The sequence below is a fragment of the Elgaria multicarinata genome, chromosome 5 (assembly GCF_023053635.1).
Source record: "Elgaria multicarinata webbii isolate HBS135686 ecotype San Diego chromosome 5, rElgMul1.1.pri, whole genome shotgun sequence".
Lineage (NCBI taxonomy): Eukaryota > Metazoa > Chordata > Lepidosauria > Squamata > Anguidae > Elgaria > Elgaria multicarinata.
The window spans coordinates 58,853,059-58,869,791 of NC_086175.1; the positions used below are offsets into that span (position 1 = coordinate 58,853,059).

Consider the following 16,733-nt stretch of genomic DNA (forward strand, 5'->3'; position numbering starts at 1 on the left):
CAGCAGTGCTAGGAGCACTGCACTGGGGAAGGCTGTTATATGTCAACCAATACTTCCTCCCATTACATTAATGTTCTAAGTATTTAATGTATCTTTTTCTTTGCTGATAGTTTAAATCCTAAACTTTAAGACAATGCCTCAAAATTGATAAGACGGCCTAAGAATGGTAATTCACTTTATTGATCCAATTACCAACCCAATTACCAGCTAGCAGGAAGCATTCACAGTCAATTTGAAGCTGGGAACGGACTGCCCCTCCTCTCATCTATCTTAATAACCAGTTTGATTCTCTAAATGTAGGTAGTACTGCTAGAAGGTAAAAAATAGAATAAAAGAAAGAATACTAAATACATCACTCAGTCATCTGTCAAAAAAAGAAATGGACTGTATCCTTTCTCTGAGATCCACATAATTATTCAGACAAAGAGAAAAGGAAGAATCAACTCTCTGTAGGAGTAGACATTTCAAAAACAGTTGAATAATCTATGTGGGAGAGTGAGTTGAGTGTAAGAGAGAAACATACTAGCAGGCAAGAAAGAAAGCAGAAACAATGATTTTCCAGTATATGAGCCTTTCTACATTATTGTGTGCTCATGATGGCTCACTCACAGTAGTTTGTGGATGACAACGTCTAGGGCCTCTCCTATGTTTTGCAAGCATTATTACAGGTTTTGTTCTTAACGAGGAAATTCTGATTTTTTCTCAATAGCGTTATATAAACCTTGTGTAATTGTGCAATTCCGCTATACCATCTAGTGGCTGTATAATGTAACATAGAGAAAGACAATCTCTATGTTTCATTATGTGTAAAGGAGCCAATCTTAATCCTGCAAAGAATCAGAAAGCAGAAGCTTCATTAAAGGTGCGGGATAAAAGCCTCATGTAGAAATGTATTTTATTTTTAAGACAGGGTGTGGGATGCAGCGTGGCCAATATATAACAAGAAAGATCTGTAGTGAATTCTACATCTCTCAAGATACTTCATAGTGAGTACTAGTACTAAACAAGACAGTCCAACCTGTTGAAACATTCACAGTTGAATCCAGGCTAAGTTAGTTGAACTTAGTTCCCATTTAAATAAATGGAAATAAAGTTAAATTATGACTTCCTTCTTCCATTGATTTCAGTGGGACTTAAATTCAGTTAACATTGGCCTTAGCTAGACTGGGCTTTATCACGGGGTTAACCCCGGGATCGTCCCTGTGCGTCCACATGACGCACAGGGGATCCCAGGATCAGGGAGATATGATCCCTCCCTTGACCCGGGATAGAGCCCTCCCCTTTGGGTCCACTTTTTCTTCGGTCCCAGGCTGAGCCTGAGACCTCAGAACGTGTGGTTCATTGCCACAGTTTGACTTAGCTCCGCGTGATTACTCACGTGGAGCTGGGAGCCGCGCATGGGGCTCAGCACTCCTCAGGAGCGCTGCGCCCATTGGGGTTGGGAGGAAGCAGGGAAAATACATAATTTTTGAAAAAGAACTTACCTTCAGTGCAGAAGCGTTCGTGCGCTCCGTCCTCTTTAAAAATAATTTTTAAAATGGTGGGCATAATGCCTCTCTTCCTGAGGTCATCGTGCCTCACGTGTAAACGGAGGAGGGATCTTGCGTTAAACACAACGTGAGATCTTCCCTCCTCTGTCCTGGATTAAACGGTAGATCTAGCTAAGGGCATTTCAGTATATAGTTCAAATACAAAAAGACAACCTTTCATTCAAAGGGAAATTGTAATCTGAATTAATGTAACCCTTCTGTAAAAGCTTGAACCAAAATGCTTTCTCAGTAGCAGTTAGGGATTAACATAATGCAATGGGAATAAGATTTTACTGTTCCTACCTCACCAAAAGGCAGGGATGGGGAACATGTGGCCTTTGAGATGTTATTGAACATGTGGCCTTCCAAATGTTGTCATCGTTTCATTTATTACGTTTTTATACCACTCCATTGCCGCAGCTCTCTAGGTGGTTTACAAAAAATTTAAACACATTAAAAACACATTATACAAAATATAAAAAGAAAGGCATTTACATAAAACCGCAGACAACATATATCTAAAAACAATTTGTTAAACAATCAGCCAAGACAATCCAAGAACTGATTCATCCCTTACCGTTGGCTATGTTGGCTAGGTCTGATGGGTGTTGCCATCCAACAACATTTGGAAGGCTACATGTTCTCCACTCCTACCAAAAGGTATAAGTCCTTCTGAAGATGCACAAGACTTTGGACCTGTTCAGACGTCATACTAAGCAATAGTTAGGCTGCTAACCATTTTGCAGCAAACGGTTAGTGAGCACGTTTAAATCCTGGTTATGTAGCCATAGGAATGGTTCACACAACTTGCTAAGTCATGGTTCACATGACACACTGAGCCATAATGTTTAGCTCAAAATGCTTAAGCAGCTACAGTCATAACAACACTTACCCAATTCACTATCATAAATTCTGATCTGCTGAAGGGAGTACTGGAACTTCCAAGGGCCAAGATAGATGTAATAGGGAAGCAGTGTGATTTTTTTAAAAAATCCAGCTTGGGATGATTTTGAGCTACTGGACTTACTTCAGGAGTGTGTGCATGCATTTGCTCTTATTTTTCTATATATTTAGTAGTAAGTGTAGAATGCAGAAAGAAGAAAATAATTGATACCCTTTAAAAAAGAAAGATAGGAAATAATATTTCTTATCTGCAATGTAAAATGTTTTAAACAGAAGGCTTCTTTTGTTACGGAAGGAAGAAGGAGGTTATAAAGCTGAGAACAAAAATTGTGCAATTGGTTGAAGTCTTAATGTATCTGTTGGGACGTGACCTTTGAACCTAAGCTAAAAAATGAAAATCCTTCAGTGGTTTTGTAGGTGCTTTGACGTATGGCACAGATTTAAGCCCCTACACAAGGAGGAGGAACTTTGTTATAGTTTTTAAAAACAACTACAGGTTTGTCATTTTTGTTGTTTTAGCAATGAAATGGTAGGAGATAAAACTGAAATGAGATGTTATTGAAATGAGCATGTCATCTGAACAGGGTCACTGAAACACATCTAACGTAGGCTGGAATCAGAAGAGCTGTTTAGAATCCCAAGGAGACTTGCACTCTTTTCCAGAGGAATTTTTACTTCTTTCTTTGAACAGTTGAACACACTTTGTATCACAAACGGCTTTTTGAATTTCCTGACCATTTAAACATCTGTTTGCCATTTTTTATTAAACAACAACAGCCCAGCCACATGTCTTAAGCGCCTTTGGGCTCATGGGACTAATTTGAGATTCTTTGGATCTGGGTCATCATTCTCTGGATTATAGCCATAACACTTTTAAAATAGGGATTTTAAAAATATGTTGCAGTTCTACAGAACCTCTGTCATTAGGCCCACCTCAACAGGAGTGTCTGTTCCTGAGTGATTCTGTCTACTGCTATGGAAATTTCTAACAGGTGATTTGAGGGCATGAACTAATTTGAAGCATAATGACTTGAAAGTAAAAACCATTGATAGGGTTTCCAAATAAAGAAGTTTAGGATTGAAATGTTAAGTGCATAACTGTAATGGGCTTTGTACCTGAAAACCATTTTATTTTTATTATTATTATTTAAATAACTAATAGTTTTAGAAATAATTTACTGATCAGTTTAAATTATGATTCATATATAAGGCTCTTCCTACTCTAAGCATTTTTCACAATCATGCCTAAGAGGAGGATGAAATCTGTGGCTCTCTTCACCCTAAACTTCTGTGTCTCTGTCATTCCAGGCTCTGCCTCTTATCAACTGTAACGTGAGTAATGCATCCTGAGTCAGAGGTAACACCCACGTACTTCTTGGCAGAGTCAAACATTTGGGTCAGTAAAGCTTCCAGCAGAGGACCTTTTGCTATTAGAATATATTCACAAAATTGCCTTTTAATGTTGTAAATTAGCTAAGTTTTGAGTACTCCTTTTAATTTTTAAAATCAAATTGTTTTGATGAAACTTTTAAAGTGAGAGCCTTACTCATAGGAAGACTTCAGGGCTTTATGATTAATACACCCCCCCGGTTGCTTCAATATACATAATTTAGTGGTACTCCTGTGGGATTTAACTCAAAGAATGAAAGAAAAATTCATGTTAATTATATTGATTTTTCAAGCTCTGAAGCCAATGGAAAAATACTTGGTTTTGAGCAATAGACGTTTCAATAAATAGTGGATCAGACTTTAAGACAATAAATTGCACCAGTTGCATCTTATAATTGCCTGAGGCTGTAACCCTGTACACACTTACATAGGAGTAAGTACCATTGAATTCAGTGGGGCTTATTTCAGAGTAGATATGTATAGGATTTCACTATTATTTTTTGCTTCTGTTATTTAACAGCTCCTGAGACATATAACATGCTGTGTTTTCTACCATGCATTAAAATTTTAATTCTTAAAAAAGCAGTATGGTTTATTCTTTTAGTAGATAATGTATTGACGCAAAATCATTATTTATGTAAAATGTGATAGGATAAGCAATAGCTTCAACATTGTATTTACCTTGTAAATAGCTGCTAAGTATTATAGGTCCAGTCTAACCAGCTATCCATCGTAATCATGCATAGAATAAATAGAGCATGTTCTATTTTGGCTAAGAAGTAATATGTTTATAACTCAAGACTGAATTAAGACATTTGACAAAAGTGAATATTGTACTAAGCAAAAACAAAACACATCCAAATGCCATCAGCAACTCTGTGCTCCATTCTAGATTTCTTAGATATTTATGGTGATATAGTTATCAAAGATGTGCTCAATCTATACTTTTAGGAGCAGCAATAGTATAATATGTTTCTTGTGATAATTCTTCTGAAAAATGCTATCTAAAAACAAGTTAATTATCTTTAGTCATATATCTGCCATCGTCACTGTCGTGTTAATCTTGTAAATTAGCGGATTTGAATGGCTTTGGAGAAGACTTAGTTCACTGTGTAGTTTGTGTCATTTAAAAACACACACACCCCAGTTAAGATTCTGTCACGTTCTTGAACTGTTGTGATCTAAATACTAAGCAATGAGGAGGCACAGTGTGTAAAGGTCAGGAGCAGAGGACGATAAGGTCCAGCAAGAGAATTTAAGAAACCTCTGGAATACTGAGGCATTGCTAGAAGTTCTCAGACCTTGTGTAGAAAGTAGGGATGTAGCCGATTTTTTTGTTCCATCAGCCACTTATTGATGGAATCAGATTTTTTAAACCACAATTTTGTTCTGCTTGCGCTAATTCGCATTAGCACTATATTCTCATTAGCACAAGTGCACATTAGTGCAAATGTGCCAATTAGATAACATGGATTAGTACATTTGCAGCTGTGAATTAACACCCCACCCCCCAGTGAAAACCACTCTGCGGAAACCATGTGATAGAGAAGAAGCCAGTCAGCTGAGGAATTCACAGGTCAAGATCATAGAAATCTGAACTCTTTTGAATCCATTGTGGATATCTTTGACATCCACCCACTGGAAATCACCCACTGCTGATTTCCAAAAGAGATTTAAATATCTCCAAGCTACATAATTCAGGGAAAGCCTTGATTTCTGACCAAACATCAGATCTTGGGCAAAGCATCAGTTTTCTTAGAGGCAGCCCCTAAGCTGCTAAATGGCTATTTATCCATGTCTGATCTGACCGATAACCTCTGTACTGGGAGCTAGAGAACAATCTTGGAATGCTAGAGGAAGGTATTATTAGTGGTCTGCTACAAAAAAAATTGGTCTAGTTTCTGGTTTTCATATTGCATTGATATATGGTTCCTGCATTGTGAAGACTTCAATGCTTGCTGTCTTGTAGGTGGACCCATTAGCTTAGGGCTCAGTGGAGTTAGATAGGAGACATAGGCTGGTGGTAGAACATATCTTTGCATGCCAAGGGTCCCAGGTTCAATCCCTGGCAACTCCAATTAAAAGAAACAATAGAAGCTAATGGGAAATACTGCCTGAGTCCCTGGAGAGGATGCAGATAGACAGTTTGCCCTGGTATAAGGCAGCTACCTATGTTCGAGATATTCGGCAATGCCACTACTGTTTTGATGATTTGCAAATTGCTTGATGCCTTGATCCCTTTGCTCTGGTTCTTAGTCAAACCACTTAACACAACTGAAAGGATTTTCAAAACAGTAAATTTTGCAAGTCATAAGAGTTGTCCATAGACTTTTAAAAAACGAAAAGTGGTTAAACTCCATTACTACTCTATTAATAATCTCTAGCGGGTGTGCTTGCATAGTGTTATTTATTTTTGTTTTTTTTGCTGTATTCCGTATTAATAATAGCCAACTCTGAGATTTATGAGGTAGTTGAAAAATCAATAATTCCTGCCCATACTTACAGGCTGTAAAGATACATACACTTACATGGAAATTAAATCCCACTGAAATCAATAGGACTTTTATCCACATAAAATGTGTATAGGTGAAATCTTCCAAAAAGATAAGACACTTTGGGATCATGGAGAACAGAAAGCAAAGGAAAAAATCAAAATCAAAAGTGAGATTCTGAGCCAAAGGTGAATAAATTAGCCAGGAAAAGCATGAGAGAAAACGGCTTAGCTTTTATTTTCTTTATAAAGAAGCCATTAAAATACTTGATGGGCAGAATTCCATTGCAGAGTGTTGCAATAGAAACCAGAAAGTTATGAACAAAACCCAAGAACAGCGCATGAGTAAAGGAATGTACTTCAAATACGTTTTTTAAAAAATCACTGTGAGTGCATAGAGTATTTATTTCAAGGAAGAGAAAGGGAAGCCAACGCCTTTGCCAGTCTTTGGGTCATATCCTCTACGTCCGGTATTTGAAGTGGAATATCATGTTGTTTGACTTTAAAATACGTTTATGGGCACTGGGCATATTAACAGATCAACCTGTTTGCATGTTGTTCTGTTAACTTATTCCTTCAAAAGGTGAGCTGCACTAACCTGAGCCAAACTGAGACTTAGGCCCTTTCTACACCTAAGGATTATTCCAGGAAAATGGAGGAATCGTCCCTGTCTGCTCCTGGGATCCCCCGTGTGTTATTTGCATGCACAGGGATGACCCCGGGACAATCCCGGGATAAATGGCTAGTGTAGACATGCCCTATATGTAAAGAAACTTATTTCAAGATGTGTATGTATTTCACAAAGCAAAATTACGCTATACAGATGCAGTACCTTGTACTTACTGCGTTACTTTGATTTAAAAACAAAAAACAAAATCTATTTCTTAAGGCTGCAAAGATAGGTTTGAAAGCATGTTGGAAATCCTTAGTGAAATCTCAGAATCCAGAAAAGAAACTGAGAAGGATATCCTATGATCTGGAACATGGTTCCATGGCCCCAGATAGTTATTTGCGCCAACATCATGACTACCATAAGTAGAATTCATTATGAAAATAAGCGAATATTTGCTAAATTTGTAGAATTTATATATGTCCCATTTATGAATTCTTCTTGACCCAGAATTTAGGTTGTATTGCTGCAGAATTTTGAATTATTTTTAGTACAGGCTTCATGCAGTCTGCTTAAATCCCCTGCATAACTCTAAAAGTAATATTAATATCATAGTTTTGGTTAAATGATTCTGGAAGAAACGCAATACAGATTTTCACTAGTTTATATGGGTAAGAAAAATGTTCAAGGGCTGTCTGGGATGGAGATGCAGTTTTATGTTGGGACATAGTTCTCAATTTACTCTTGCAAAACCCTGCCTCTTTCTTTTAAATTTGTTTAAGTTTTGGGCACTAAAGAATTTTATATAAAATTTACTTTAGGATGGAGGTATGGTTTTCCATTATTTAGTTTATTTCATTTATATTTAAAACTAGTTGTGTGTCATTCTCATTAGATTACCTTGCTTGCATGTATTATTGAAGGTATTTGGGGGTTCAAAGAGGAAGCTTCACATTTTGTTGCTATGTAATTTGCTAAACAACAAAAAAGATAAATATGTTCTGTGATAGTGCCTCCATAGCAAGTACAAGAACACACATCCCAGTAATTTTCCAGTGGTCCTCACCCTGGCCACAGTAATTACTGCATCGATTTCAACCATACCATTTTGAGTTTCCATTCGCCCTTCTTCCCCCTCTCCCCACCTTCAATGTTCCTGGCGGTTGATTGTGAGCTTATTTCATTAGTATTGTGATAGGCACACAAAGGCAACTGGGGAGAAAGAAGGGAGGGCAAATTCATTGCCGTGTCTGCTTCACCTCCAGAATTGCTCTTGGTATGGAGAACAAACTAAACAAGCCATTTGTTTTTATTTCAAATGTTCATGCAGTTGTTAAATATAAGAGGATTGCTTACCTGCCACGAGTGAGCTGCCGTCAAAGCCTTGGAGGATGAGGAACCAAAACAGACCCCTCTGTATACTGGGGTCCCACCCTGTATTTAGCATAGTGGTTAATGGGATACTGAGAAACAACATCACTTTTCACTAGGCTGATGTCTTCAGGCAAAATGAAAAGTAACAGCTAGTGCTGTATGTGTGCATTCGGTAGTGTGGACAATTTAAAGCCTTTGGGTTGTTTTTTGTTTTCTGTTTTAAAGCGAAGGGTTTGGTCATATACATTAAGATGAATTAAATAAGTCTTTCCAGATGTGGTATTCACTGTGTAGCAACTGTAATGTTTTAGCATTAAACCAGAAGTGTAAGAAGCCTCCCTCTGAAAAAGCAAGTATCTTACTTATGACTGGAGCATCCTCAGACCAACATAGCAGATTTAGGTTGCATCAACTTACCTAGGAGTAAGCCCCATTGAATTCAGTGAGACTTAATATCTAAGTATACATTACAGGATTGCTCTGTTAGTCATAGAAACTCCATCACAGGTGCTGATAGTATGCTGCTGCAGGAATTTCCATTTTTGCTTGTGTGGATTATAGGGGACAAATGGAAAATCAGCACAATACATGTATCTTGGCATGTATGTACTATAGGGGGTCAAAAGGACATCCAATGCACATCAGCCTCTTTTAAAGCCTCCATGTGGATGGTTGTCAGACATATTAGCTGTTTCAGTCAATGATCCATTCCAGTTGAAAACATTTGTTCTGACATATCTGCCTCAATTGCCATCGTGATTTCTGGCACTGCTCTTGCATGCTTCAGTACTGTATACAAAATACTACATTATTTAATGTAATACTTTAAAATAATTGATATTAACTAATTGGCATTCATGCATGTATTTACTGAATGGATTTTGAAAATATTGGAACCATTTAGAATTGCATTAGGAAAGCATGGAGTATTTAAAATGTGCATCATCATTATTATTATTAGTAGTATTAGAACAGAATGTTTTAATTTTGCTTTTGTTTGCTTAATTTCTGAACTATCTGAAAGAGCAGTACTTGTTTAGTTAATTTTATAATATTATTGTATATGGTATGTGGAAGAGAAGAAATAGCATGCTTAATTGTAGAAGATAAGGACAGCATATGAAATGTGCAGCTAAAATATTAAACTGTAGGGCAGTCATTATTTATTTTTAGCCTATAAGCCTCTTTGGGGCACTTTTGATTTTTGTCTGTAACTAGTTACAAACAGCTCATTAACAGATCACATAAAAATTAAAATAATTGCCCAACTCTCTTAGAAGCTCTGTAAGCTTAAACGGCAGATAACCTATTTTAATGCATCCTGATAACACTGATTTTTAGATGGCATGATTCAGTGATGTAAAGTATGACATTTTAAAAAAATAATATTCTAAAACTTTGATGAACTAACTAATATTATTAAAAGGGGAAGATTACATTGTGAATATTGTACCTCAATTTTATTGTAATAATTTTGCTGGTTACCAGGTGGGGTGGCAGTTGAAAAATTTGGTGAATGCACTACGAGAGGATCCGAGTGGTGTTATCTTAACTTTGAAAAAGCGACCTCAGAGCATGCTTACCTCAGCACCAGCTTTACTGAAAAATATGAGATGGAAGCCCCTTGCTCTGCAGGTAATGATGCTTAATCATAAACCATACACCATCATTTTAGCTCTAGATTATCTCAGTGCTGCTTTATTGTGCTTCATTTCAGCAGCATATGTGGATTTAGTCTTGTATGCTTTGAAAATGGTATGTGAAATGATCTCTGCACATTGATTTTTAGAGCTCAATAAACTTTAAATCCCAACTTGTAAAATTGAAGCAATCTTCAATTCCATATATATGTCCTATTTTATTCAAATATCCTTTCTGATATGCAGAGGTTACTCTGCAGCATTAAGCAGGAAACAGAGAATGTGGCCCTTCTGTAGTAAAAATAAAAATGAATAGGCTGCCGTTTAACTCACATGCTTAGGACCTGCATTATCAAACTGGAATGACCCCATCTGGAGGGTAGAGTGTGATGCATTGATGCTTGAACAGAAAGGCTGAGTTCGGACAACACACTAATCTTTTTTGGGTGGGTGGGTGGAGCTAATCGGAGAGACATTGAAATCAATCATTGCTTAGCATGTCGTCTGAATTCAGCCAAACAGTGTCTAGAGTTTACATCCCAGGAGCCTGCATGCAGTCTCTCTCATTCCAGTCCTTCCCTCCCCCACCCACCCCCAAGCAGACTCCTGGCCCTAGTAGACCCAGAGCAAGAAGGTAAGAATGTTTGGTCAGGGAACCAGAGTGGGCAGTCAGTCAGCAGCTGACTGAGAAAGAAGCTGTATCAGTGCTCCTTCCTTGGGATCAATGTTAAAGCAGTAAGGTGGAAGCCACTCTTAATTTTGGAAGAGGAATTTCCTGCCTGTATCAAAAAAAAAAAAAAAAAAAAAAGGCAGCCATGTTGGCCTTAAGAAAAATTCCAAAATCCATGTATTGTATTACCTTTATTAGAGCAATTGAAATATCACACACACACACACACACAAATGTGCAAGCTTTCAAGATTTTGCCTGGATCAAGTTCCCTTTAACCTTCAGGCAAGCAGAAAGCAATAACCCTTCTTGAATATTAGTTTCTTGCAGCGCAGTGGGAATCTTTTCCCTCCCTCCCTTTGTATTCTGCAGAGATAGTGAGCCCAGGGTAAGTCCCCCCTCATTCATGCCATCACTGCGATTGTTACTGAACCCTCTGCCTGATTCTACAACTGTGCTCTGATTTGTACAAGCAGCAGCTTTTAAGACATGCCTCTCTGCACACACATACACTTTAAAGTAGACTTCAGCTATCAGAACTGCCACTGTATTGGACTCATTTATATAATCTAATGCTGGGTTCCATGTGTTAGTGGGTCATTGAGTGGGAGTGATGGAGGTAAAGGGAAGGCTAAAAGGGTTTCAAAAACCTTTCTTCATCCCAGTCCATAAATTCTCAAAGGCAAATATTGCCTGCTTGCTAAATGGACTGTCAGCATAGCATAGGAGAGACCCAGAACATAAAGTAAGTTTATGGAGGGTGCCAAGTCCAAATGGTTTGACAAATACTACCCTAAGCCTATTTCTATTCAGCATAGCAGTTAGCACACACACAGCACACACTTGCATAATTTTCTGCTGGTAAATAGGTCTTATGTTTTATGGACCTGCTTCTTAACTAGCCTTCTCCACGCCCTACTTGTTTTTCAATAAAGCTCCAGTTCTCCATTGTAATTTTAATTTTGCTTTTAAACATTGTTATAATAAACTGCAGCTATGCTAAGGATGCTAAATGATAAAAGCTTGCTGCTTTTAGATGAACTGAAATAAACTGGAACTCCAAAATTGCTGTGATGCATTTTTGATGTCATTTAAAAATGTCTGCAGATTTATTAACCACCTATTTCTTTTCAGTTGGGATTGAGGAGCATTGTTTTCTATGTTGAATATAATTTGGAAATAATTGTAGTCTTTCTGCATAAAAAACTAAAGACAAAATGGACATGTCACTAAATTTAACCCCTATTTCGTTAGCCTATAAACATGCCATTGAAAATGCATATTTATGACTATAGATATAGGCATAAGTATAGTCTTGCCATAAATATAAAAGCTAGGAATTATTTTGCAGGAGGGGATGAGATCCCAATGTTAATAACTGGATGTTTGTTGCTGGTGGTAGTGGGTGTTTTTTTTGACATATTATGGTTTTGTTGAATATTTATTCAAATTTTTAGGTTCTGATCTTGTATCAGTAGAAGCTTCTGTACTTTCAACAGAGTCATGTTAGAATGAATTAGACCAGTATTGCCACTGGATCTAATAGGCAGATAGTGAAGAAAACTAAAATACTTTTTATTCTATTCTATTTATATTACCTAGATGTATATACCTCTTTCCATAGAGTCATGAAAGCGGTGAACATACAGGCTCAATTCGGATAATATATTAGTCAAATGTGGACTGTTTAATCAAATGTTGATTAGTCCCCCATTGACTAACATTATTATTATTATTATTATTTATTTATATAGCACCATCAATGTACATGGTGCTGTACAGAGTAAAACAGTAAATAGCAAGGCCCTGCCGCATAGGCTTACAATCTAATAAAATCATAGTAAAACAATAAGGAGGGGAAGAGAATGCCAACAGGCACAGGGTAGGGTAAGCAGGCACAGGGTAGGGTAAAACTAACAGTAGAAAGTAACAGTAGAAGTCTGCACAACATCAAGTTTTAAAAGCTTTAGGAAAAAGAAAAGTTTTTAGTTGAGCTTTAAAAGCTGCGGTTGAACTTGTAGTTCTCAAATGTTCTGGAAGAGCGTTCCAGGCGTAAGGGGCAGCAGATGAAAATGGACGAAGCCGAGCAAGGGAAGTAGAGGCCCTTGGGCAGGCGAGAAACATGGCATCAGAGGAGCGAAGAGCACGAGCGGGGCAATAGTGTGAGATGAGAGAGGAGAGATAGGAAGGAGCTAGACCGTGAAAAGCTTTGAAGGTTAACAGGAGAAGTTTATATTGGATTCTGAAGTGAATTGGAAGCCAATGAAGAGATTTCAGAAGCGGAGTAACATGGTCAGAGCGGCGAGCCAAGAAGATGATCTTTGCGGCAGAGTGAACAGAAACCAACGGACTGATGTGAGAAGAAGGAAGGCCAGAGAGAAGAAGGTTGCAGTAGTCCAACCGTGAAATAACCAGTGCATGAACAAGCGTCTTGGCGGAAGAGACAGACAAAAATGATCGAATCCTGGCAATATTATACAGGAAAAATCGACAAGATTTAGCTACTGCCTCAATATGAGGAATAAAGGAGAGCGAGGAGTCGAATATAAAGCCAAGGCTATGAGCTTCCTTGACCGGAGTAAGCGTAACATCATTGACAGTAAGAGAGAATGAGAGATGAGGAGAAGGTTTAGGAGGAAAAACAAGCAATTCAGTCTTTGCCATGTTAAGTTTCAAGCGACGATGAAGCAGCCAAGCTGAGATATCTGAAAGACATGCCGAGATACGATCGTGAACATCAGGAGAAAGTTCCGGAGATGACAGATATAGTTGTGTATCATCGGCGTACAGATGATATTGGAGGCCATGAGATTGAATAAGCTTGCCCAAGGGCAACATGTATAAGGAAAACAACAACGGGCCAAGCACTGAACCTTGCGGAACCCCTACTGAAAGGGGAAAGGAGGAAGACGAGCTGCCATTAGTCAACACGCTGAAAGAGCGACCCGCTAGATAGGAGGCAAACCAGTATATAACATGAAAACATTATTTATTAAATATATATCTAAAGTAGTAAACATGCTATTATGCAATCCTGTAGTGCCTGCAGTATGTTGAGATAATAATCACTTCACTTAGAAGTACAGCCAGGATATAGTAGAAATGCAAGATACACTTCTCCTAATTCAGAGTTGAATATAACTTACACTGCATACATTTTGACTAATGGCAGAGCTATTTCCATAGTCATGGTGCAACCATGGTATGCTACGTTTGGATAGTTAAAAGTGAGAATCAATGGAATTCAGGTAATAGGCCTAATTCCCCATTTTTAAATTATAACAATTTATATGATCAGTAACATTAAAAAAAAACCAAGTCTTTCAACACAGATGTTGAAGCAGAGATGCCAAGCACAGATAAGACTCTTCAACAAATCAATAAAAATCCCCACACTCCGGTTCATAAATTTATAGACATGAATGTGCTTTTGAAAACTTTTGGTGTGACGAGATGCACCAGGCTACTGCAGCTATATACTGATGAAGGTTTTCAGTTGTTACGTTGTATTTTATATCATGGTTTTATACTGTTGTTTTATACTTTGAATGGTTTTAATTTTTGTGACCTGCCCAGAGAACTTCGGCTATTGGGTGGTTTAGAAATGCAATAAATAAACAGTCCATCCCCCCTCTCCCCCACTTATTACTTTAACATTTTTCTTTTCTTTTTTAGAATTCAGTGTCACTGTTTATAAACAAATGATTTTGGAGTCGCTTTTTCAACTACAATAAGGTTACACTTAAAGAGAATTTGCTTGAATGTGCCAGGGAGTTAACACTTGTCAAAGCAACCCAAAATGAGCAGAAATGCTTGTTTCTGGAATTTGGGAAGTCAGTGGAGCTTGCAGAAGGGAGCTCCACTGACATCTCCCAATCTGGAAAAAAACCATTTCCACTCATTTCTATGGTTCCTTTATGAAGCACTGACTTCCCATTTTGCAAGCAGTGGGTCCTGCTGGTGCAACACAATCAGCTGGAGATCAGTAGACCCATTAGATACTGCTCTTTGGGATTAGGGAAAGCCTTGCATTCAAATAGAGCACAGCTCACTCTGGACTCTAAGGGGTTGGGCCAGGGGTAGGCAATGACGTGCCCACAGGCTGCATTGTGCCCCAGATACCTTTCTTGGTGCCCAACTAATTTTCTTACGAACAAAAATAGGTGGGTTGAAAACTGTGGGTTGAAAGCAGTTGCTTAGTGTAACTCAAACTCCACCTTTGCCTTCTGGCCAAAGTACTTGTCTTTTCGCACAACTCCAATAGCAGCCATTTTGTGGTGGTGCTGAGGATAGTTTCTCAAATTGTCAAATGTGCCCTCAGACCAAAAAGGTGGCCTACCTCTGCTCTAGGGGGGTCAGTTGTATTACAAAAGCACAGGGCATATGGTGCCAGCAAAGGTAGAGGCCTCAGAGAGAGCAGGTGTACTGAACCCTTTTGATGATTCACATCCATCACTCCTAACAATTAAGCAAGACCAGCTGTACCATTAAGCAGAGGGAGGCAGCCGCTTTAGGCAGCTGATTTTGAGTGTCATGAACAAACAACAAACTGTTAGAGATTCAGTTTCTTATATTTTTAGTGCCACAGTGGGGGAAAGGTGTTTGTTTGTGTGTGTGTGTTTGCCTCAGGTGGCAAAATAACTTGGTTGGCTTTAGATACTATGCATTTTAACTGGGGAGGGGCATTTACTGCTCTGCCTTAAGCACCAAAATGTCTTGGGCCAAACGTTTAGATCCTCCAGGTCCTTCTCCTGTCTGATTTTTATCCCTCCACCACCTTCCCTCAACCTTTGACACTGCCTAATCTCCAGTTTTCCATCTTCAGGTGTGTCTGTTGTTGCTATATGGCACTTTATTCTACTGGCTTTCCCTGGGTCCCCATGCCTGTCCGTATCTTCTGGTTCTGAGGAGACTTTTCATTTATCTCCTTCTGCTTTCTCCTTGAAACTGAGCATCACAATGAGAGAGCAGAAACCAGATAAGAAAACTGCCACAGTGACAAAGCATGTTCAATCAAGTTTCTGAACCTCAGGTTCAAAAGAGTCATTTATTGGGTTGGGTCTCAGACCACATTTCTGCCTTGTACTCAGCCTTTGGGGCAGGTTACTTGTTTGCCATGCCTGCCATGGCAGTTGCTTTTTGAAACTCAGACCCCACCTTTGCCTTCTGGCCAAAGTACTTGTCTTTTCGCACACCTCCAATAGCAGCCATTTGTGGTGGTGCCCACAACAGTTACTCACATTGCCAAATGTGCTCATGGCTAGGCTGACCATATGAAAAGGAGGACAGGGCTCCTGTATCTTTAACAGTTGTGATGAAGAGGGAATTTCAGCAGGTGTCGTTTGTATGCATCCAGCACCTGGTGAAATTCCCTCTTTGTTACAATACTTAAAGCTGCAGGAGCCCTGCCCTCTTTTGTATCTAGTCAGTCTAGTATAGCTCCTGCAGCTTTAAGTGTTGTGATGAAGAGGGAATTTCCCCAGGTGCTGCATGTATACAATGACATTGGCTGAAATTCCCTCTTGATCACAACTGTTAAAGATACAGGTGCCCTGTCCTCCTTTCCATATGGCCACCCTACTCATGGCCACAAAGGTTTGCCTACCCCTGGGATAAGACTTCAACATGCAAAACATCTCAGGCTTTCACAGTCCTTTCCCTACCTGTTAGGCGAAGAGAATGTGAAAGCCTGAGAATTTTTTGTTAGGTTGGGATTTGACCCCAAAATATAACAATCACTTTTGTAAGCAGACAAAGTAAATAAATATTTCTGTTTCCTAAACAGTACTTTAAGCCAGTTATGGCAAGCCCAAAGTACAGGACAGTCACTTATACTACATAGAATGTTTGAATACAGACTTGGGATTCATTATGCAGAATAAGCTTAACTAGTTTCTGTATAGCATACTACCAGATGTGATGAAACTAGTAGCCCAATAGTCTTTACTGGGAAGCATAATTGCATAGGGCTTGTTCATTTTAGGGTCGGTCCTTGGTACAAAGAAATATAATTAATTGAAAGAAGTTCCACTGAAATCAACGGGACTTCCAAGTAAGCATGGTTAGATTTGGGCTATAAAAGTAGTTGAAGATTATTTTTGGAAAATTGTGGATTGTCATGGCGTTCT

General features: G+C 38.6%; 1 protein-coding gene across 4 annotated transcripts in view; it reads left to right on the forward strand.

Annotated features, from left to right (window-relative positions):
- Positions 1-16,733, forward strand: part of CNKSR2 (connector enhancer of kinase suppressor of Ras 2) — a 183,588-nt gene that overhangs the window by 96,041 nt on the left and 70,814 nt on the right. For 2 of the 4 annotated variants that reach the window (XM_063126460.1, XM_063126464.1), the window contains exon 9: positions 9,785-9,931. The exons of the other annotated variants lie outside the window; for them this stretch is intronic. In XM_063126460.1, the coding sequence (XP_062982530.1) occupies positions 9,785-9,931 (147 nt within the window). The remainder of the gene's footprint in view (positions 1-9,784; positions 9,932-16,733) is intronic. 4 annotated transcript variants of the gene reach the window in all.